A 23,895-nucleotide genomic window follows, 5' to 3' on the forward strand; every position below is an offset into this window, starting at 1 on the left:
GCTGGGAATTGAACTCAGGACCTCTGAAGAACAGTCGGTGCTCTTAACCTCTGAGCCGTCTCTCCAGGGTCTCAGAAGGAGGCAGGCTACATTTCCTTTTCTGGAGAGGAATCAATATAAAGCCATCCATCTGCCCCAAACCTCTAAGTCCTCTATGATTCTAACTGAAAGCACCCAGTATTTTTGACAGAGATCGACAAGTCCTTCACAAGCTTCTTTGTGCTAAGAAATGAAAACAGTAACAAAAAAGTACAAAAAAAGACAAATGTAAATAAATTGTTTAATTTGTGTGTGTGTGTGTGTGTGTGTGTGTGTGTGCGTGTATGTGTGTTTGTGCGTGTGTGCACAGATGCCCATGGATGGGGTGTGAAGACCCCTGGAACTGGACTTAAATGGTTGTGAACTGCCATGTGTGTTCTGGGAACTAAACTCAGGATCTCTGGAAGAGAAGTAGACATTCCTGACTATTCAGCCATCTTTAAAGACCAAACTCCCGAATAAAAACAGGTAATTAAAACAATGGAACAAACAGAATCAGAAAAAGGACAAAGCTGCAGAGCCCCTAGGATGGCGAAGAGATGTGAAACACTGCAGAACCTGAGGAACAGACAACAGAGACTCAAACTAGAGATAATAGGGTCTCTGAGTTCAGTCCTTGCTTCATATACCATATATAAAAATAAATTTCACCTTGGATATATGGAAATCTAAAATGAAGCTATAACAGCTTAAGAGAAAACATAATAAACTGATTCCACAAATTACATCTTCACACGAGACATAAACGTAACTCGTACATACACACCCTTTTTAAATAAGCCAGAAACCGGCTGGAGGAGGCTGAGGAATGCTAAAGCACATGGATGTACAGGGCCCTGGGTTCAATCCCCACCACAGACACACAAAAGCCTGAGTGTCTACAAATATGTGTGCCAGAAATTAACATCAGTAACATTACTTTTTCGGGAACAATAGAAATTAAGAATACATACTTATGCGATACTGAGGATAAATGCAAAATGACTAGTCCTTAAGGCATCCAAGTTCTCTTTTAATAAAAAAGATCATTTGAGGGGTTGGGGATTTAGCTCAGTGGTAGAGCACTTGCCTAGCAAGCACAAGGCCCTGGGTTCGGTCCCCAGCTCTGGAAAAAAAAAAAAAAAGAAAAAAAAAAAAAAGAGATCATTTGGGTCTGCCAGTGGGTGGGCACTGCAGAGGCATACGGGAGGCAGAGGAAGGCAGACCTCAGAGTTTGGGGCCAGTCTGATTAACAGAGGCTACAGAGAGAAACCCTGTCTTGAGAAACACATCATTTGATTCTCCTTTACATTTTCCTGCTATAACTCTGTGTACAATGTGTTTGCCTGGGGTGCACATGGGCCACAGTGCATACACAGAAAGTAGAGAGCAGCATTCAGGAGTTGGCGGTTTCCACCCCGAGTCCCAAGGATCAAAGCTCAGGCCACCAGGCTTGAGCAGCAAGAGCTTTTGCCTTCTGAGCCATTCTGCTGGCCCTCAGAAGGCCTTTTGTGAGAATAACTTGGTAGTATCCCCTTAAAATGTCTTTTTTAGGGGGGTTGGGGATTTGGCTCAGTGGTAGAGCGCTTGCCTAGCAAGCACAAGGCCCTGGGTTCGGTCCCCAGCTCCGAAAAAAAGAAAAGAAAAAAAAAATGTTTTTTAGGTTGGGTGTGATGGTGCACACTTTAACCCTAGCATTTGAGAGGCAGAGGTAGGAGGGTCTCTGAGCTCAAGGCCAGCCTGGTCTACAGAATGAGTTTCCTGGCCAACCAGCACTGCACAACAATATCCTCTATTAAAAAAAAAAAGCCATTTTATGATTTTTAATATACAAATATACTTGTTAATATACAAATAAATTAAAAATCATGTCATCAATAAATTGCCACTCAAAAATTGTGAACATTCACCAATGGGAAACAAGTTAAATTATGTAAATTTGTGCTATTCGAAACTCCATGGCCATTTTTGCTGTTGCTTTGCAGAGCCTCTTACTGTGCAGCTGAGCCTGGCCTAAGAGCTAGGATTACAGGTGTGGGTTGCCATGGCTACTTTCTGCAGAAAAGGCTAAGATAGACACACTGACATAGGAAAGTGTCCTTAGCCCATTTAGTAAGTAAATACGTAACAAACTGTGGAGAAAGTAGTGTTTAGTTGTTACACAGAATAGAAAGACCTGAGTTCCAGTTATATAGTTTTATATTATTTGATGTCTTTAAATAGAGATGTACTATTTTAAAGGTTTAGAAATAGCCAGGCACAGCAGCATACACCTTTAATCCCAACACTAGGGAAGCATAGGTAGGCAGATCTCTGAGGTCAAGGCCAGCCTGCTCTGCATACTGAGTTCCAAGACACTCAGGGTGACATAAAGAAACCATGGCTTCCCTCTCACCCCTGTCAATGATAAATTTTTTAAAAGTTCAAAAATGGGGCTGGAGAGATTGCTCCATTGTTTGGTATTGGCTGCTCTTGAACTGAATTCTGTTCCCAGTATCCACAGTGTCTCACAACTGTCTAGAACTCTGGTTCCTGAGGATTCAATGCCCTCCTCTGACATGGATGTGGTACACGTCCATACGTTTAGGCAAAACGCTCGAGTACATAAAACAAATTTAAATAAACAAAACAGGAACGCAGTGAAAAAAGTCACAGTGCAGAGGAAATGAATGCAGTTACAGCTGCGTGTACATTATGGGAATAATTTCAAAATGGATCACTGACAAAAAAATACATGGTAAATGTTTTACACCAACGGGCGTAGGACAAAATAAAGTCAAGAGTCAACACCTGTCTCTCAAGGAAAGATACCAAGCCATATGGTTTCCCAATATCAAATCCTAAAAGAAGAGAATTATTTCAGATGTGTTATTTGAAATTGTACCAATACATAGAAAACTTCCCAATCCACTGTATGAAGTTACTGTTATTCTACCAACGTCTAACAGTGCAAACACAAAAGCTACCAGCTGACCTTACGATGTAAACAAGTCAGACACTGTTAACGTAAGTCACCTGACTGTTAAAAAAACCACTTATAACGGAAAAAAATTAACAAAGATCATTTCTTTCATATGACATAAAGAATCGCATGACCCTAAGAATTCACTAATCTTACAACGCCTCGCCTGAAGTCACAATGCTAGTCATTCCCATTAAAGTGCAAAGGGAACAATATCACTAAAGAGAAAGACGTTCTCAAGCCGATAAGGACCTAGCAAACGCACTTAACACAGGACACACATTCCCAGTTCCAGTTCCATCTGTCCATCAGCAGCCCCTGGGTCAGTCTCCTGACTTAACCGGGCTACAGGGCCTGTTCTAGACTCGCCACTAGAATGAACGGACAGAACTACGATCTGTTTGCCCATCTGTGGTGTGTGTGGTACACTCACACCGGTCATCCGGGGTGAAGAGTTAACAACACAACACAACTCCATTTTCAGCCACACCACACCGGGACATGGGTCAGAGGAAGAGATCTGAATACATAATGCTAGCTAACAGCTATGCTATGAGGTTACCACCAAATTCCCTCCCCTGCAGTCTTCCAGCTTTTCAAAAGAATAGTTTATTATTAGTGTAATTTTGAGAAATAGAATAAAAAGGCCAGAAAAGACAAAGGCTTTTATTTTTAACTCAAAATTGGAGATTGGCACCACCTTAAACCCCCAGACAGAAAAGGAGCTAGAGGAGCTTAGATGGTCACACAGGGTAGGAATCTGCAAAGTCCCCTGCCCCTGTGCCCTTTCACAGTGACACCTACCTATGCCAGAGTAGGTGTTTAAAGGTATTCCTGGCAGAGGCCACTCTAAAAGCTTCCAGGCCCACAGCCAGCACATATTGCCACACTAGGGCACGCCCCGACTTTGCCCAAGTGCCGTACAAACTCTTGAGCACTTCCAACAGGGCAAGAGTCACTTCCAGAGAGAGATGTTGATGACATAGGCGTGTTTGTGAGAAATTATCACACAGTATATAGCATGCTTTCCTTCTTGCATACATGTAGACTTCAGTTAAAAGCTTAAAAATTAAAAGACCATGCCTGCCTGTAGCCCTGGCACCCTGGAGGCGGAGACAGAATCCATAGGACAAAGTGGCTGCCGAGGGACCAAACCGGCAAGCTCTAGGGTCCAGTGAGGGGCCCAGTATGTAGAGGCAGATTGAAGACAAGCGCAGTAAGCCTTCATCCCCCGTATTCCTGTGTACATGTATGCACATGCACCAGCACGTGGGAACATACACACACTAAGAAATAAAAGATTTTTCAAATTAAAGGCCGAGAGGCAGAAACTCCATTTCTATGACCTCAGAACACCACCACTTTAATCGTTAAGCTCACAGATCAGCCTCACGGGGACGACCTGATCTTAACTGTCCCAGATGCTTATCATTTGGGTGCAGCCCACAGGTTTGGGCGACAGAGCAGAACTGAGGATGTGACTGCTCAAGCCGGACAGCACATTCTAACCGACTAGAGCCCTTCAAGACACACTGGGACCTGCTCCACCCCACACAGAGGGCATCATGATCCCTGGAGCCTAAACACTGACATTCCCATTTTGAAAAGCTGCTCAGATAATTCTAACATGAGCAGGGGCTGAGAGCTGCTGAACTAGTTAAACCAGAGGGACTGGATGCTAGAGACTCTCAAGACAAGCTAAGGCAAGGCCCTCCTGACTGTTGGGGTGGAAGATGGGGTGGGAGTGAACATGGATGGTGTGTTCGGGCGCTCACCCATCTCCTCTTCACATCCCACTTCCTCAGGACTCATTCAGAGACCTACTGGAGAGCAAAATCATCCTAATATATGTGTAAAATGTATGCGTGTGCTCATGCATGCACTCCTGGGCATGCGAATACCCACAAAGTTTTCTAAATAACTTTTGGGTCCATGAGGATGAGCACAGAACTCTGGGTTCTGGCTCCTAGCCAATGAGTTCAGACTGGACTCCTTGCCAGGAAGCCCCAAGACACACGCCACTGTAACCACACAACCCCACAGCTAAGCCCTAACTACTACCCAGGGGCCCAGGGATGTATCTGGGAGCCCACAGCTGGAAAACAGGAAACCAGTGAAAAACAACAGACGGAAGGCCACAGGGCAGAGGAAGCAGAGAGTTCAACCATGGGAGAAGGCGAGGAGTGAGGCCAGTGAGGAGGGGACCCCATTATGGCTTGCCTACAGAGACCTTCCAGCAGGTTTACCTGGGACCCTCATCTTCTGTCCACCCTCGGTCTAAAATAGGAACCCATACCCATACGTTTGGCCCGACAGCCCCCACGGTGCTCTCCCTAGATGATTCTGACCTAAGAAATCCTGGCACGCATGTCACAAAGCACGGTCAGACTCGGAAGAAAGCTATGTTTAAAGCATGTAGTGGGAACAAGGGCAGACTGAGGCCCTAAAGAACATCCTGGTATTGAGAGAGGAAAAAAAAAATAGGGCAGAAAAATGCAGAGAAAAACAGGTGGACAGCTCTTGGGCGTGTTGACTGAAGAAACCGCACCTACGCTGAGCAAGCGGACTGACTGATTAGAGCACTTCAAAGATCACGGAGTTGGAAATGTTACAGGGCCTGAGCTAATTTACCCCGAGCTCTCCTGGCCCCTAAATAGCTGTTTACTTGAACACCTATGCAGCTGGACGTCCTGTGACTACTAGGCAAATCGTTTTGGAATATATGAATGCCACAGCTTCCATCAACCCCCAAACCCAAGAGTGTAACCAGATAGCATCCGAGACCCACAGCAGAGATTTTCCCAATTTACTACGGTCTGCCTGCTGTCCTCCCCAGTGCATCTATTAGCAAGGTGTTTTGATGGATGGTTTTGCTTGGTTTCTTAAAAAATAAAAACAAAAAATGAACCACCACCAACGAAAAAATGGAAAGCAGTTGCAACACCGGACCACGGAACTTGGAGTCACCTAATCCTGCGCTCCTGGGCCGAGGTCACTATGGCTTGGACCCTTTAATGCTGCATTTTATTTTATGTTGACAGGGACATCTCCAGCTGTACCAACAATCCATTCTCCTAGAGCTTGGGGGACAGGACAACAACTCGCATTTTGAAGATCTAGTCTCTGCTTCTCTGCAGGACCAGGGGAGTCAGAAGGAACCCTCTGTACCCCAGCTCAGCCTCAGCATGCCAGCAGAGACAGTGGTCTGAGGGCTGCTCCCAAGGGAAGGCATAGCTGAGGAGTCAGTTTGCAGATTCTGACCAGGTCGTCCACTCAGAACCCTTGTTGCGTCCTCTGCCTGCCTCTGACAGGTGTCTCTGGCCTCCCAGTTTATCCCCATCAACAGAACAGGGAGAGGCAGGTAGATGACAGGCAACAGTCCCTTTAATAAACTGTCTGCTTAGCAAGACTGGGAACAAAGCTTACAGGCCAGAAAATGACCTGGGACTTGCTAGGCAAGTATTCTGCCTTTTCTTTTTGAGAGAAGGCAGTGAGTGCTGCACAGGCCTGAGAGAGAAGCAGAAGCCAGTCAGCGGGGCAGAGCTGGGGAATTCTCTGTTAGGGATGAGCTGCAAACCTTTCAATGCCTTTGTCTCCATGCAGAGCCCATGAGGTCAGGATTACTCATGAGGATGCATGGGGGCGGAGCTCAGAAATCCAATTACTTAAGCACCAAGGGCACAAGAATTCCTGGCCAGACACACAACCAGGATTTGCTTAGACCCTGATCCTCCTACACTTGGCATGCTGGCCCCTTAAGTAATATTTCTGTAGCAGGACAGTTCAGGGTCCTTTCTCTAGGCTGCTGAGACAAAAAAAAAAAAAAAAAAAAAAATTCACATTTTTACACTCATGTTTAAATCTCAGCTGGATAAAGTGGAGCCAAGACGCTTCAATTAAAGCCACCCAGATAATGGCGTGTCCATCCTTACAGAGATCACAATATGAGGTCAGCCCCTCAGAGGAAAGGGCTATACCTCTAGGTTAGTAAGGACCACTGTTTAAAGGCCTGAAGATAAAGGTTAGTGGCAGAACACTTGCCTAGCAAGTCCCAGGTTCAATCCTCAGCTCCACAAAAAAAAAAAAAAAAAAAAAAAAATTTAAACTTTTTTTTTTAAATCCTAAATGAAAGAACAGCCTGGTGGAACAGGGCTATAACCCTAGCTACTCAGGAAACTAAGAAAGATCCCAAATTCAAGGCCTGTTGGGCTACACAATACATTCAAAAGCCTGGGCAACAAGAGGGCCGAGGACATAACAGTAGTAGACTGTTCACGGGCATGTGTGAGTCCTGAAGTCAGTCTCTGAGCACACACACACCCTTCAGGGGCTCGTGTGGTTCAGACTACACACCATCAGATCCCTAAGCAGGCAGGAAGGGTCCTTATCTACAGAAGCTTGGCTGCTCCAAGAGATTCTCTGTAACAAACAGCAGAGTGAGGAAGAGTGGGGAGGTGTCCAGAAAGGGAATGGAGGCACACAAACCAAGAGCCCTGTGCACTGCCAGAAGCACGTTCAGAAGCAGCGCTGGTCACGATCTGACCCAGTCCAGCATCACATACACAGAGAAACTGTCAGTTTCAGGACATCCAAGAGCAAGAGTGTGGAAACTGCCCTGTTGGACGCTCAGGAGGCTTTGAATGGTACCCAACACCCGAGGCAAATTGTACAGGCTGTTAGCCGACTTTACAAAGTGGGACTGTATCTTGAAACTTAAAAACAAAAAAAAAACAAAAACAAATGGAGAAAACCGATCTGGTCTGTTTCTACATTAGTTTGAAAAAACAAAACAAACAAACAAACAAAAAAAAAAACCCTAACCAAAAAAAAAAAAGCCCTCCACTGTAAAGGAAACCATGTCGATGGGCTCTAAAGTGACTCTTCACAGTTAATGGCAGAGCCCATGAGTAAAGAACTCCACTACCTGTTGCTCCCTCTCAGCCAGTGAAGCAGTAAAAGTCTATAAGACCCAAACTTTAAGATAGCCCAGACTTGCTTCAAACTAGCTATATAGTCAAGGATAACCTTGAACTCCTGGTCTACTTCCAAGTGTTGAGAGATTATAGGCACACACAACTATATCTAGGTTAAATGTCTACAAGGTGACCTTTTTTCCTTTTGGCAGTGTTGGAGATTGAGTCCGTGGCAAATGCTCTTCAACTAAGTTATATCCCCAGCCCCAGAACCCAAACTTTTCCAGAAAGCAAAGTCTTTACTTGCAGTCCTGGCTTCCTAGACTAGGCTGGCCTCTACTCCAGAGATTTACCTGTGTGTGCCTCCTGTGTGCTCGGATTAAAGGTAGGTACCACCACAGCCAGGAGACCCGCACTCCTGATAAACTGATCTTCAAGTTCACATGAACAGCACAGTATTTTATCCAAAATCTGAAAACAACACTTTCTTTCCAATACCAAGCTTCCTTCTCTACTTTATCTGTTTCAGAGCACAAGACCCTAACCAATGACCAGATCCTAGAAGGGCTGAGCTTGAAAACAAGGCTGGAGCATTGATTCTTAAAAGTCCTCTGAGGTCTGGGGCTGGGGATTTAGCTCAGTGGTAGAGCGCTTACCTAGGAAGCGCAAAGCCCTGGGTTCGGTCCCCAGCTCAAAAAAAAAAGTCCTCTGAGGTCAAAAGCCAAAAAGTGAGTCTGGCGCAGAGGTGTGCACGTGGATGAGAGGCTCTGTCTGTGCTGCTTTCACGTTCACACGCCCCAAACACGGCAGAGATCAAAGCGGTCGTCTGCACAACACACACTGGCAATGCTGGTGTTCCCACTTGTAACTGATGTCATCTAGTCCATATCTTAGTGTCTAATGGCTTTGTAAGGTTCATAGTAACTTGTTTTCCTATGCTGTACTTAGTCCCTGTTCTGTCTGCCCAGACCCCTAAACGGCCCAAGAGTAAACCACCTCCCCCTCAAAAGCTGGAAATGGGGGTCCTGCTGACAGCCAGATGTCTGGATGCAGGAGGAAATGAGGCTAAAAGCCCAAGAGGCCAGGGATGGAAAAGAAGACTTTAAGAGTATTGGGAGACCCAAAAGCAGAGCCAAAACAAAGCCTCTGCCATATCCCAGCTCAGACCCCCCAGCCAGACAAACCACTTGCTATAACCTCCAGGGTATGGGAGGGAACTTGGCAAAACCACAAAGCCCATTTCTAGCAGAAACGGGCATCTGCAGCTAGAAGCAGATGAGCACCCAAGGTCCCCCCAAACCCCCACTTCTCATTGGGCCACTTCTCTGTGGCCCAGCAAGAGGGGCCAAAGAGCCATCAATGGTGGTAGTCCCAGAATGCAGCCCCAGGCCCCCGCACTGTGACGGACAGATGTCTCCTAATCCGGCTTACTCTCTTCTGCCACAGTCCCTCCTCTTCTCCAACGTTCATTCAAAAATGACTGGGGGTTACCAAAGCAGTAGAGCTGAGCTCTGTGATACACACGGGGAAGGAAGCCCTGACCATTCTCCAGCTCAAATCTGCTATCCTTTGGACTCATTCTTTTCTGCTCCCGCCTGATAGGCCCACTGGTCTTCAACTTTACTGCTGCTTATAAATTACTGCAGAGAGAAGGCGCTCCTCGACTCTTGCAAAGAGCTGAAGACAGGCAGAAAGGAACAGTCAGGAATGACCAAGAGTATGCAGAGTCAAAAGGAACAGATTCTCAACAGGGCATTTTTGGGATGGTCAAACGGAGAGATAGAAGGCTAAGATCCTGGGCCCAGTACCAAAATAGTTTCCAGACATCCTTAGCCAGTGAGCGCCCATGAGGCAGAGTGTGGGAGCCCCAATGCAGGGCAGCCTGGTGCTCTTGCACTGTCTTCTGTCTAGGCAGCTGAGGGGAAGGAGGCGGCAGCAGGGTATCATGCTGTGGCATATTCCCTGGGATATATCATGGGCAAATGACATGAAGCACAATATGCAGCAAACCGACAACTTGCATTCATCAAGCTAAGCTTTGTGGCTGTGCCAGGACTATGTACGCCCACGCATCCAAATATTCCTGGCACCACTTAGCACACAGGGAGACATGCATTATTTCTTCTGGCTTGCTGGACACCATTCCCCCTTGAGGCTTACCCCTCCCATACCCATCCTGTGGGAACCTGTTCACACACACATGTACACATACTCCCTTTTATCCTGACCACAGGAAGGGTTCTTTTACCATGATAATAGAGTAAGCAAAACTCTGTCACCCCAATGTGCAGGGAAGACAGTGCCAGAAACAGGGGCTCAGACGTGAGTACTGCGGCATCAAGGATAGGAGGAAGCTATGGTTCTCAGGCAGGCAACTCAATATAAGCAGATCCATGCTGGGGACAGAAGGGATGAAGCTCCCAGAACAGGGCAGGGGAAGACCTACAGAGAACTTTCTCTAGATTTCCCCAACACTGGGGTCAGGGTTTGGCTACATCCCAGGGTACAGCACAACAGGTAGCAGAAACAGAGTGCATGCTAGCGGAGTGGAAAGAAGCAGGTCTTCCCTGGAGAGGCATCACCACGCAGCAGGCAGGCAGGGTGCTTGAGAGAGTAAGCAGACAAGGATGGAGGTGCAGAAGGAGGGAGCTTCCCCTTTCCCTGAGCCTGCTGTGTCCCCATCCTTTCGTCTGGCTTTCAGAGTTGGGGGACAGAAGAAGATTCTCCCTCATAATCTTAACATCTCCACTGCCCACAGTCCTGGAACAGCATACAGCATGGGTGACTACAACTCCCCCAGCCAGCAGTGGGTGGCCAAAGGAAGCGGAGGTGGGAAGCTGGATTCTGGCTCCCACGAGCGAGCATAAGTGAGCCAATGTGAGCTCAGAGTTCTCTCAGCGCGCACGCACAAACAGGATCACTGGTGCTTCTAACTTGCCTGGGGTCTCCCACGGTTCCTTCCCAGATGACTACCAACAACTCCCAGCCTCACCAAGGCATGCCAGCTCCCCAGAGAGCAGTCCTGGGCTCTTCCTTCCCAAGAAGCTGTTTCAGAAGCAAAATCCACATTCTTCTTCAAGTATTTGCTTGGGGAGAGGCCAGGGAATAACCCTGACCTTCATATCCACACCTTATAAGTTAGCCCGGGAACCCCCAACACACACACAGGAGGAAGCAGAGCCCCACCCTGTCAGTGTCACCACAGACATCGAGGTGGCAGAATGCCATTTCCAGCACCTCCTCAGAGCTTCCCACAGCTTTCCCAGGAATCGGGAAAGACTAAGAGCATGCAGGGACACTCACAGCTCGCCCACCTGCTACCTAAGCAACCAGGCTCAGGGCCTCCTCTATGCAAGGCAGAGCCCCACGGGGGCCTGACCTGCCCACCTGTCCCCACACTCACTCCCAACCTCTGCTCTTTAGAGGCAGTCACGGTTTTTTTTTGTTTTTTTTTTTTTTTGTTTTTTTTTTTTTTTCTGTCCCAGTCCCCCCTCCTTCTGGGCCAAAGGATACTGCTGAGTAATTCCAAACTTAGAGTGAGCCCCCGGCCCTGTAAACTGGGGCAAACTAGAAGGAAATCTACTGATCTGCCCCCCTCCAGGGTTAGTCATAGCTTCTTAGCAATCAGATTCTCCCCTCCCAAATGACCTACACCGCCCTCTGAAAACCCACCTGGAGTGGGTCTCAGCCCCTTTCTCTGCTTCCCTCACACTAGGGAACACTGCCTTCCCAGTCTCCCAGACACCAAGTGGCACAGAATAACAGCAGACACCCGCTGGCTTCCCAGCCATGATGTTGCATCAGCCCCCACCCTACCCAAAATATCCTCACCCCCACCACCTCCTCTCCTCTCTCCAGCCATCTCCATGGTGACAGCAGCATGACTAATGACACCCTATCAGCTTCAGACTCAGGAGTGCAATTCTCCCTCCCCCTTACTGTCTTTCACCCCCCACTTCCCCGCGACAACGCACCCCGGGGATTTCTGCAGATTGGATGCAAACCAACAGTGCCAGGGCCATTCTCCAGAGATTTCCAGAGGCAGGGGTGGGAAGTGGGTTGCAGGTCTTTATAAAACACAAACACACACACACACACACACACGCACACACACGCACACGCAGAGCGCACACACACATATATATACAGTTCAAACCAAACCCCAACTGCACCCAAACCATCCAGCTGAGAAAGCAAAACGAATCCAAACAAAACCCACAGAGGCCTGAGAATTCATTGGCCGCCCACACTCCCGCCGCCCCTCCCCCTCAGCTGCTGCTACACACACAGTGGGAGATTAAGGGATCACCAGAGGAGACCCTTTATTTTTATCCAATCCAGTCAAACACTTCACCCCCACCTCGCGCGCCCACGTACACGTACACACACACACACACACACACACACACACACACACACACACACAAGCACGCAGGGTACCTTGACAGTCGCCCCTTGTGCCCAGGGCCCCGTTCCTTCACGAGCATTTATTTCCACCTGCAAAAAAGCCAAAGACACTGGTGAGGCAGTCTGGTAGCAGGCAAGGAGCAAAGCAGTCCTGCACAGGCCCCAGCGCACTGGAGGGGAAGGGGCCGGGAGAAGAAAGGCTGGACGGGACCATCTTCCTGCTCCAGCTGCCTCCCCAGCGCCGATGGGCCCCTGCGCCTTCCAGTGTTTTGTTTTCCTGCTTCGGTTCCTGAGCCTGTGGAGATCCCAGGGACCCGCTCCCGGCTGGCACACGGCCTCCCTCCCCTCCAGGCCCAGCGCTCTACCTCGGCCGGCCTCCACTACTGCATCGGCCGCCGCCGGGCCTCCCATTATCCCCGCCGAGGGAGCGCACCGAGGGAGGCACTGCAGAGGCGGCGGCCAGCTGCCGGCTGCTCCCGCCCCGCCAGGCTGGTGTGCAAGGGGGCGGCGCGCGCGCCAGCCAATCCCGCGCCCGGCCCTCCCCGCCAAGGACCTGCCCAGCAGCCAGGCAGGGGCCTTGGTGGTGGGAGCCATCGCTACAAGGGCTGCTTCCCAGGCAGGCCGGGGATCCCGGGGCACCCCCAACCCTCTGGCAACATACACAAGGCGTCTCCTGCACTTCCAGCGGGTGCAACTGTAGTACGGCGGAGTGGGGGGCGGGGGCGGGGAGGGCGATATGTGGGTATCCCATACCGGCCACTCTCAGCCGGAGGAGAGCTGGAGCTCTGGACCTCCAAGGAGAATCCAGGGCAGCAGAAGCCTCACATCCCCCTAACCCCGCCCCCGCTTTGCAGACTGCAGATGAGTGGAGTAACTTACCGAAGGTGACACCGCTAGAACACAGCATAGCTCAAACTCCAAGCCAGCCAGGTCAGTCCTCTCTGAAGACCATATCCTTTGCCATTCTATAGCTCTACTCCCTCTCATACATACCCCTCTCGGAAAACTGGCTGTAGCTTCCCCAAGTTGGCTATGCCCTCCCCGGCAAAGCCTTACTACCGAACAGAGCTGAAATGCAATTTTCTCTCCTGGAGAAGATCCACCAGGTACCCCTTCCAAAAACACCCTCGGCTCTCTGCCCTTAAGAGTTTCCTTCTAGTTCCCTAACTATACGCATACCGAGGGTGTAATGGCCAGGAGACCAAAGTGGGGAGGGGGATAGCAAGGTCCTAGCAATCGCATTCTGGGATTCAATACCCAGGCATCCTCAGGCATCTGTCATCGCGTTCCCTCTCTGAAGGGGAACATCCAGGATTCTACCTCACATACACGTTAGTATCCACGTATCCCCCCCTACATTCCTAGCCTGTGGTAACTTACCTCACTTAGCCTCCCTCTGCTCATCTGAAGAATGGAACCAGCAGCCATTTCATACACGTGTGAGGGCCTGAGAAGGCACAGATCCACTTCCTGACACAAGGTAGGTGCTGCTGGCTTCCAGCACTCTACATCTCTGCCAGAGCTCAGGGTGCTTTCTCATTCTCACAGATGAATAAGCTGAGGTCTGAGAGAAGTGACTCACGGATGAGCACCCCTGCTCCCTCCAATGACTCGCTCTATTACCCATTCCGCCCCAAATGCATAATCCTGCCCCACCCCAGGGCCCCCAGGGGGTGTTCAGAATCAGATAAGTTCTTTAGGATCAGGCAAGCCTGCTTTTGATATATGGAGGCCTCAGGGCCCACACCTGTCTCCCCTTTGGGACAAGAGGTTGTCCTACTGGGTCCCTCCCAGAGCAGGGAGGGAGGCGGATGACAAGATAAAGGGACAATGTCCTAAATCATGACTTGATGTGACAAACTGAGTGTTTGTGTCTTAACTCACTACTGACCAGCCTAAATGAATCCTCTTCCTTCTCTGGGTTCCCCAAAGCCCGGTGCTATTATATCCATGGACCCCACATAGAAAGGCAAATACAGCTTGGACAATATCAATACTGCTGCTACTAGGGCTGCCACAGTGTTTCAGCCCCCACCCCCACCCCCACATACCAAGCCCTGTGCCAACCATGTTGTAGGTTCATCTCATTTTACTCTACACATAGCCTCGTTTTCAGGAGAAGGAAGAGTATTGGGGAACATTGAACAATTTGCCCTTGAAAATTGATGGGCAGGAATTCAAACATAAACCCTTCTCATCCTTTGAACCCCCCCACCCACCCACACACCTCTCTCTAAGCCCAGGAAGATAGAAAGACAACTGGGTCACTTCAAGTGACCACTTCCTGACAAACAGATCTGAGAATACTAATATTTTCACTCTTCCCAGTGCTGCTTCCTGACCCTTCCCCCGCATGCTAATGTACTGCATGGCTGAATCCAAACAGTGCCTCCCCTCGGCCAGGTCCTCAGTCACCAAGCCTAGAAGAGCATTAGCCAGGCTCCTCCCTGGCCCCGGGAACAACATTAGGCCTCTCCTGGAGCACCAGTCACATTCAAGCAGTTCTTTATTTACAGTCATTCCCCCTCGTGGGTGGGCCCGTCTTCCCCTTTCCTAGGTCTACACAGAACTGGAATGTGCTGAGCTGAGTTCGGCCTCAGGAGTGTGGAGTAGCAGGGGGCTGGGCACTGAGATAAGGAGGCTCCTCTCCTGGTCAGGCTTTTCTACACGAGGTCCCTAAAGCCTGGAGGTTTGGGGGCGAGCACCAACTCTCCTAGAAAGGTTAGACCTGCCCCTGCAGACTGTGCTGCTTCCTTACAGCTTATAGGAGCTCCCCCATCTCCCTGTGCTAACTTTGTGCTCCCTTAATTTTAGGTACCCACTCTACCCTCCAGCAGCCCTTGGCTAAACCAAGGGAGCCCCCATGTTCCCATCCTCTTCTCATTCCAGCCACCTTTCCTTCTGAGAGTACCTGATGCCAGTCAGAGACACATGCCAGGGCCACCGAGCTAGAAAGTTCACTTCCTGCTGACCTTCCTCTTTCTATATGTGGGCCTCCCAAGGGACCAGCTCTCAGAGGTACTTGGGATCCCTCTGTGTGAAGACAATACCTGCCCCAGTCTTCCATCCTGTCCAACCAGACTCCGTTGTACTGGCCATAGGAGTGGGGCCACAGAGAAGGTCAATGGGGTCCCTTGCTTGCTGGAAACACACTGAGAATCTGGAGAACACGGCTATCCATAGACCAGACTCCACATAGACAAAACAGGAACTCAGACACACACTCAAGAGAGACAGATTTCTAGTGAACCAAGCCTCGCTGGACCTCACAAATGGGGATACAAAGTTTTTACTTAAACCTCAAAATAAACCAAGACGCCAGGAATTTCCATACCCACCCTACAGATGGAGAAACAATACAAAGTTCTAAACACCTTGTTCAAGATCACAGAGCAGGAAAATGAGCCGGCAGGACTCTTACTATCTTCTTGCAGTGGCCCGATGGATACCCCTACAATGCTCGTCCACCTACTGCTCCCAAAGACAAGTCTCTTTGCTTCCTCCGCCTCATCCTAAACAAGGTACCTCTTTACAGCGCTTTTCCTTCCTTACCCAACTGAAGCCCACCTCCTCCAGGAAGCCTTCTCTAGTTACCTCAGCTTGTTGCCAGCTTATAGTACTTCCTACTCTTTTGATACCTTTTAATATCTGATCATGTGACCTGCCTCCCCACCCAGAACCCTTCCTCTCTCCACAGCTCCCAACACTGAGGAACTGACTGAGGGGAAACCTATGACCTCCTTGCCTCTCCATCATACAAAGGATCCTGCAAAGAACGCTGAACACCGCCCCCCCACCCACCTTTGGAGCCTATGCTTCCTGGTGGCCACACATCAGTTTCCACCTGAGTAATTGCAGCCCATCACACATACATCATCCCCTATATTTGAAACTCTTTGAGGTTGTCATGGGAACTGCCTTCGCCTTCATTCACTGATCAGACCTCACAATTAGCTTTGGCAGCGGAAGGCTTTGTCAGTGGCAATCACCAGGAGGAGGAAGCAGAGGAGAAGGAACAACAGAAGAAAGATGGTTTTCCTTGGAGATCCAGCAGAAGCAGACACAGTGATGGCACTGCTGATGCCCTGCTGGACAAAGGGGCCGCACCAAACCACCCTCTCGCTTGCCCGTGACAAGTCAGGTCACATACCTGAGTCCCTGACAGGTCCTGATGCTCTACCTGTGCTCCCTGCGTCCTGTCAATGGTTCTCAACTGTCATAATGCTGCGACCTTTTAATATAGGGTCATGTGGTGCTGACCCCCAACCACAACATTTTCGTTGCTACTTCATAACGGTAATTGTACTACTATTATGAATTGTAATGTAGCTAACTGATATGCAGGGTTTCTGATATGTCACCGCCCCAAAAGGGTTGAGAATCACTGGTCTAGATGCTCAGGAGAAGACAGTGTATTGACTCAAATGAAACAGTCTTTCGGACCACCAACTCTTCCAGGAGTCATCAAATAGCAGGAAACTATATGATGACCCTATAGAAAAAGGTTATGTGTGTATTACACCTCAGGAACCCAGGGTGGCCTGGAGGAAGGACTTCCAAAAGGAATGAACAGAGATTTACCCTGCTTTAAGGATCTGTGAACACCCTCAAGTGTGCCCAGCTGCCTGCATCTAGACATCTCTGCCTTTAGCCTCTTTTGAGCTGCACTCCAGGAGCAGAGGGTCAGGGGAGTCACCGCCCTCCTCAATCCTTCACAAGACAATACACTCAAACTCTCAACCCAGCCCACTTCCCTTCCCAGCTGGTCTGAAAGAGGCCCATTAAGGCTAGACTGTCCTCAAGGCACTCCGCCCTTCCAGCTTTATAACAGAATTCTGGTAGGAAAAGGTTTCCTTGGTCTCATGAAGGATAAAGGTCACACTGTCCCCTCTACTCCTGGCTCAGGCTCAGTGCCTGGCCTGGCCTACACTAGTCGGAGGAGAAGCCTGCTGGATGGAGCTAGCCACAGGTTAAGACCACCAGACTCTGGAAACTGAGGCAGCACCAAAGAGGAGCTCTACTTCTCCAGGGATAGGGACATTGTAGGTCCAGGGGACTCTAGAAGGTATGTGTTCTCCTTGCTCTAGTGCTTGCTCTTTTCCTCCTGTCCCAACCCCTCCCTGCACCTCTCCTCACCTTCCCACCCCACCCCCAGGCCTCAAGCAAGAACCTATCCCTCTCCTAGAGTGCCAGCATCAATCCTGGAATCTTTGGGGGAATGGAGTTACCCCTATAGGTACAAGTCAATAAAAAAGACAGGTGAGAACAGCCCAAGGTCTCCCAGACATGAATGCCTCAGAAATGGAACGCTATAGTCCAGTACCTGGCCCCTTGCTTTTGAATCAGCTTCTCCTTGTCCCTTCTGAGGCTTCCTCCAACAATCAAGAGGGGCAGTGAGGTACAAGGACAGCCACAGTTCTGTCCTGTTGTGAGGACCTGGATTCATTGTGCCATCAGCAGTGGGAGACATGTAATTTGTCAACTAATTGCCAGGGTTTAGCATTCTGGAACCCCCACAAGTCAGTCAGGTCAGCAATGCAAACAACAGAGCCATCTGAGAGCCCTGCCCACCACATTGCTTGAAGCAATCAAGCAACCCCCAGACTTGAGTTCACCTGAAAGACAACTGATGATCTCACACAGAGCTGCTTTCCCAGGCCCCCATCACCCACCCCCGTCTCAGTCATTAGCAGAAACTCAGGCTGTCAACTTCTCATGTAAATGGTAGACAAGACCACCAAAGTGTACATAGTCCAGGAGTGGCAGCAGCTTTGGACCCACACAGATCACCAGGCAGAGGCCTAACAGACTCTTCCAGAACAACCAACTGGACCACAGCGGGTGCATGAGGAAGATAAGGGGGTCTTCACCCCCAACATCCTCTTCCTGAGCTTTCCACTCTTCTTCTATAGGCAAAGAAGAGATGGGGACTAGACATTGAGTCCCAGAATGGTTTGTCAGCCCACCTAGCCACCACACCGCCTTCTGCAGGAGACAGCCTAAGGCAGAGGGATGACTCTGGGCTGGGCTGGGCTGTGAACAAGTACGTGCAGGAGAAGTTAACTTGAACAATGTTCCCCGAGGCTTTGATCAGGACTAGGTGGAAGGGTCCTAGTAGGGCGTCTCACCGCACTGGATCCCACTGCTGCACTAAAGAAAAACATAGTCATGCCTTCCAGAATGGTTTCTGAAGTAGGCTAGAATCAGAAGAAGATTGTTCTCTTCTATACCACAGCCATGATTCCCAGCCCAAAAGGCCATTTCCTCAACCTGAAAGAGGCTGTGATGAGGATGGATCTGGGGACCACACAAGGACACCCTCTGTCTAGCTCCTAGCTCTGCCCAATGGCTCTTCAATACTGCTTTCTTCTTGAGACAGGGTCTTAGTATATAGCGGAGACTGGCCTGGAACTCACCATGAAAGAGGCTGGACTACAGAAAGAGTTAAGCCAACCTCCAGCTCAGGAGTCCTTTCTGCTTCTACCTCCCAAGTGCTGGGATTACAGGTATGAGCCACCGCTCTCCCATTCTTTCTCTGCACTGTCCAACCTGAGCCATTAGCCGTATGCAGCTGAGCGGTTAGAAGGCAGCTATTGCGACCACTGCTGTAATTTTAATTTTAACTTAAATAGCCATCCATGGTTTATGGATCTCACATTGGATGGCTCAGATAGAGCACGCTTTTAAAGCCTGGAATGGCCATGAGTATTCTAGGGAATGTACTACAAACCAAATACTGTCTCCCCAGGAAGAGATCCTGTTGCACATTCAAGAGAAATTCAGCTGAACCTTTCAGAAAGCTCACAAGCCTGACCTCAACCCAGATCTGAAACTAAGTCTTGTTATAGGATAAAGCCTAGGGCTGGGGTATAGCTTAGGCATAAAGTACTCACTTGTCTAATGTGTTTGAGTTCTAATTCCCTGCATGACAAGAGAAATTAGGGAGCTAGAGAGGTGGCTCCATTCAGCAAAGTGCTTGCTGTCCAAACATGAGGATCCGAGTTTTGATCTCCAGAACCTACAGCACCCACATGACAGCCCAGCTTTGATGCTGCTCTAGCACTGGAGACAGGATCCTTCTTGGGGGTGGCTGGACAACCAGTCTATCTGAATCTTCAGTTACTGAATCTGAAGACTGTCACAAAAGAAATAAAAGGGTTGGCCTAGAGACATGGCTCAGTGGTTAAGAACACGGAGGTTCACTTCCCAGCACCCACATGTCAGCTAACAACTATCTTTAACTCTGGTCCAGGGGATATGATACCACCCTTTTCTGGCCTCCACAGACACTGGGCACACACATGATGCACAGACATACACGCAAGTGAAACACCCATATACATAAAAAAAATATACATTTAAAATAAGGTGGACAGATCATGGTAGCAAGAGACAAAAGGGTTCTCTGAGTTCAAGGCCAGCTTAAACCACCTTCATGAATTCCAGACCAGTCAGGTCTATTTAGTGAGATGCTATCTCTAAATAGAAGGTGGACATCAATTGAGGAAGACATTCGATGTTGATCATTGGCCTCTGTGAGTGCATGTGCACTCACACACAATCACTCACACACACACACACACACACACACACACACACACACACTACAAAAATGTGACCAAAAATGCTATGGCCCAGGATAGATATTTCTTTTGCAAGGAAGCGGTCTTAGGAATATGAAACAACACCTTATGTTCCCTTCCCACAGACCCTGAAGATCTCTCCCTCCCTTCTGATAGCATCACCAGTCAGCACCCAGCCTCTATCCAGACACATGCAAGCACAGGAAACAGCACCCCTCAGACAGCTAACAGTGTAGGAAAAACTGTAAACACACATTCCTTTTTTCTACCATGGCTTCAGTTGCCCGCTTAGAAGCTACTAACAGAAGGCCTGTAGACGCCTCCACAGGAAGGAACTGGCTCCTCTTCCACACAACGTTTGTTCTTCCACTCGTTTCTAAGTGACTAGCCCCATTTCCTTTGATTGTCCTATATGTGACCACTGCGACAGGTCTCAAGATAGGCAGACAGAATCCTTTACTGAGTCCCAGCTCTTTCCACCTGGTCAGGAAGCCAAGCCCTGACACGTGCAGCTCTTTTTAAAACAAGCCCAAGAGGGCTGGACAAATGGCTCAGGCATTAGGAGCATTTGTTCTTACAGAGGCCCCAGGTTCGATTCCTAGTACTCATGCAATGGTTTGAAACCATCCATGGTTCCAGTTCCAAGAGGATCCAACACCCTCTTCTGACCTCTGAGGGCACCAGGCATGCACATGAGAAAGGAGGCAGAACACTCGTACACAGAAATTATTTTAAGAAGTGAAACAAGTCTAGGCCTTTCCACTTAAGTCCCTCTGACTTTGGCCGAGCCTTGCTGCTTAGGCTGCTGCAGTCTCTTCAGCCCTTTGTCCTATCTTACAGTCACTTCCTCATCGGCCAACACCCACTCATGATCTGCTGTACAATCTCAGACCCTTCAACCAGACCCAAGATTCCACAGACATACCCCTCCCTCTGTTAACCACCATTTATGACCTGTGGGCCTCCCTCATTTATTACCTCCCTCATCAGGTTTTCCAGCAGCAAACATCTGAGAGCCTTCCTGGCTATTTTCAGATTGCACCCAAGTCCTTAAACAGTACCACCCCAAACTCACTAGCCCAAGGCACTCCAGAGGAATGAGAACACAGAGGCAGTCCTGGATCGGGTTCCCCTTTCCTGGTTGGCAACTAGAATCCTGTGCCTGACTGTGAGTTATTTTGCCCCCTTCCCCCTGCCCCATACCTTCTTCTCCTTGTCTCACAGTGTTAAGAGATTTACTCTTCAAATTCTAATGGTTATATAAACCACCTGGGTATCTGGCCCAACTACAGATTTGGGTGTAAAAGGTCTGGGATAAGACCAGAGATTCTGCATTCTGTAACAAGCTCTGGAAAACGCTGCAGATCAGCTGTATAGCAAGGTAGAAGGGAAGCTAAACCACTTGGTGCGCTGCGACTCTGGTGAGAGCCTTGCCTCTGTATGCAGCAGAGGGTCTCCACCCTGCACAGCAGATTTGCTTCAAGAGCCTCAGGCCAGTCAACTCGGCTCTAGGTCGGTTAGGCAGGTGGGAACCCACGCCCTACAAGTGTAACATTTCCCCAGGTGACCCCAGTGTGGAGTCCCCATCCACACTGGACGATGGAACAGGCAGTAAAGCCTGTCAGTTCTGTCCAGGAGGTTTCAAGAGAGAATCATTTCTCTGCAGAAACCCAGATCTTAGCTTCTCTAGGCTGCTTGCTAAGGAACCATGGGCATTCCCATAGCCCATTGCTAGCCTAAGTTTCACTTCTCTCAAGTAACACCACCACCCTGTCAATAATCTGCTCTAGAACTATCAAAAATTAACTATTATATTTACAATTTCCAAACCACTGGGAAAAAACTGGACTTCCTGCCAGTCCTAACCTGCCCTTCGGTCACTTAACACCATAATTCTGTAAAGACTGAGGACTTGGAGCACTCAGTAAAATGTGCAGTAGGGAGCAAATGGTCAGTGGTGACCGGCTCTCCTTCCCCAGTATAAACCCCCTAGCACCCAGGGACCCAATGGCTGCTTTTCCTGCCCCTAATTATGCTCCCCAAGTTGGAGGCCTCCTTCACTTCCTTCTCCTTGCTATACAGAGAAACTGCTGTCATACGCATTTCCTACTAGGCATAGTACATTCTGGCTACTTGCCTCCCAGTTTGCCTGGGAAGGCTCAGACTGCTCCTGAACCTTCCATGTCACAAACCCCCAGTGGGCACAACCTTGACCATCTGTACACTTGACCATAATGTGTCATCACACAAATGGCTCAGTTAGGCTTGGGCCCCCTTCACTATCCTTATCACATTTCCTTTTGTAAAAAACACTCCCTTCCCTCCACTGACTGTCCTTATTGAGTCTGTGGCTATGGGGTTAAAAACAGTATCTCGATTTTCTGGTCTTCTGGCCCAGCCTTTTCTCAGGCCTCAAACATCTGGGTGGGCTTTTTTTTTTTTTTTTTTTTTTTTTTTTAAAGAATCTCATCACCTAGCTTACTTACTCTAGCCATCTCTCCCTTTGCTGAACACCATCCTCTGGAAACTGAACTCCCAAATGGCTTAGCAAGAACCCACCATGTTTCTGACATTGCTGAAAGACTGCCTAAGCCTGGAAAGCTGACACAGATGCACACAGCTGATGGCTAACAAGGACCCTCTAACCACAGACCATTTATCCGCTGTGGTCCGTACAGTTCTTCAGCTTCCAACCTAATGCATGTATTTTTCTGTACAGATTCACTTCTCCTGCTTACTCAGGTCTTTGCTTCCTTAGCCTATGCCCAAGGCCATGGCACCTTGTTCCTGGGGTAGAGACATCCCCTTCCTATGCCTGGCTGCAAAGTCCTGTTCTACATTGTTCCAAGCCAGGGGATGTCTCAAGATAAACATTTAATGTGTGTTTACAGGCTTACAAGTCAGTCAGACTAGTGTACAGTTGTTAATATGTAAAGCCTAATCCTGCCGCTGTGTGTCAGAGAAGTTGCATTTTCTATCTTACATTTTATCCTTCTGAGATTCTGAGATTCACAACCAAGAAAACCAATGCCAGAGGGTTTTACTCTGTCACCCTATGGTGCCACATACTCAGTCGACTAAAGAGGCATGCCTTTATTAAAGTGAAAAGGATGTAAATCAAACAAACTCAGACACCAGCCTAAGCTCTGGGTTTTTTCTGGAATTAGGAATGGAGACTACAGTCCTGTCACACCTACTGCCAACCCAGAGAAGCAACCACCTGCTCCTGGGAATCCATCTTTAATCTTTAAATTCTGAACTACTGAGTCCAAGGATTCTGGCACACCCTTCCCAAAGCCCACTGGGAAAAAAAGAAAGCCAAGTAGAGAAGAGAAAACCACAGGATAAGCTTCCCCTCCCATGGCCCTTCTAGGATAGTACCAAGTCGCTGTGCTGTCAGCAGACAACATAAGAGAAACCCCAAAGGCAGCTGGGAGAGTTGAGTCAGGATGGCGTTAAGGATGTCCGGAGGACTGGAAACCCCAAGGAGTACAGATAAAAGCAGATGGTAGGACCTCTTGAGGCTCTGCAGAGGGAGTGTCCCACCATACCTGAGGAGTCAGGCCAAAAGGAAAAAAAAAAAAAAAGACCTCACCAGTCCTGGGACACATTTGGTCTGCTAAGCACTGCAAAGATCAGATGATTAAGGTCCCTGCGGTCCCCTGGGGCTGCTAAACACTTTGCTCCCGAAGAGTCTGTCAGGCGCGTCTCAGCCCTTGAATGTGCCAGAGACAAGCCCATTAGGTGGAGTTGCTGGCTAGATAGATAGCTGTTCTCAGACTTTCAGGCCTTTATTTGTTCTGTTTTGTTTTTCCAAAGGAGAGTTACTAGTTACCTTTTTAAAAATCAAGCAAAGACAAAAGGAAAAAAAAAGAGAGAAAGAAAACCTTTCTTCAAAGTTTAAATATCAATGTGAAGGAATCCAACGAGACCACTGCTCTTTGAAAAAAGAAAAGTCAGGGTCACCACCAAGAGGATGGGGAAAGGCGCTGGCTGCAAAGCCTCAGGACCC

At 48.8% G+C, this 23,895-nt stretch overlaps 1 protein-coding gene and 1 long non-coding RNA gene across 8 annotated transcripts in view; one reads left to right on the top strand and one right to left on the bottom strand.

The window, feature by feature from the left end:
• Tet3 (tet methylcytosine dioxygenase 3) overlaps positions 1-23,895 on the bottom strand; it is a 100,390-nt gene that overhangs the window by 68,964 nt on the left and 7,531 nt on the right. For 4 of the 7 annotated variants that reach the window (XR_005503660.2, XM_008763095.4, XM_008763094.4 and 1 more), the window contains one exon: positions 12,334-12,390. The exons of 2 other annotated variants lie outside the window; for them this stretch is intronic. Coding sequence is in view for 3 of the 5 variants with exons in the window: in XM_008763095.4 (XP_008761317.1) it covers positions 12,334-12,390 (57 nt within the window). In the remaining 2 variants the exon portion in view is untranslated. Of the gene's footprint in view, positions 1-12,333; positions 12,391-12,665; positions 12,934-23,895 lie in introns of those variants that run through there. One more of the 7 variants, XM_001057850.8, reaches the window with a different exon arrangement.
• Positions 13,650-22,368, top strand: LOC102548361 (uncharacterized). Its single transcript, XR_001837620.3, has 2 exons — positions 13,650-13,780; positions 15,115-22,368. It is a non-coding gene; the product is annotated as an uncharacterized LOC102548361 (long non-coding RNA).

The sequence above is a fragment of the Rattus norvegicus genome, chromosome 4 (assembly GCF_036323735.1).
Source record: "Rattus norvegicus strain BN/NHsdMcwi chromosome 4, GRCr8, whole genome shotgun sequence".
NCBI classification, from domain to species: Eukaryota; Metazoa; Chordata; class Mammalia; order Rodentia; family Muridae; genus Rattus; species Rattus norvegicus.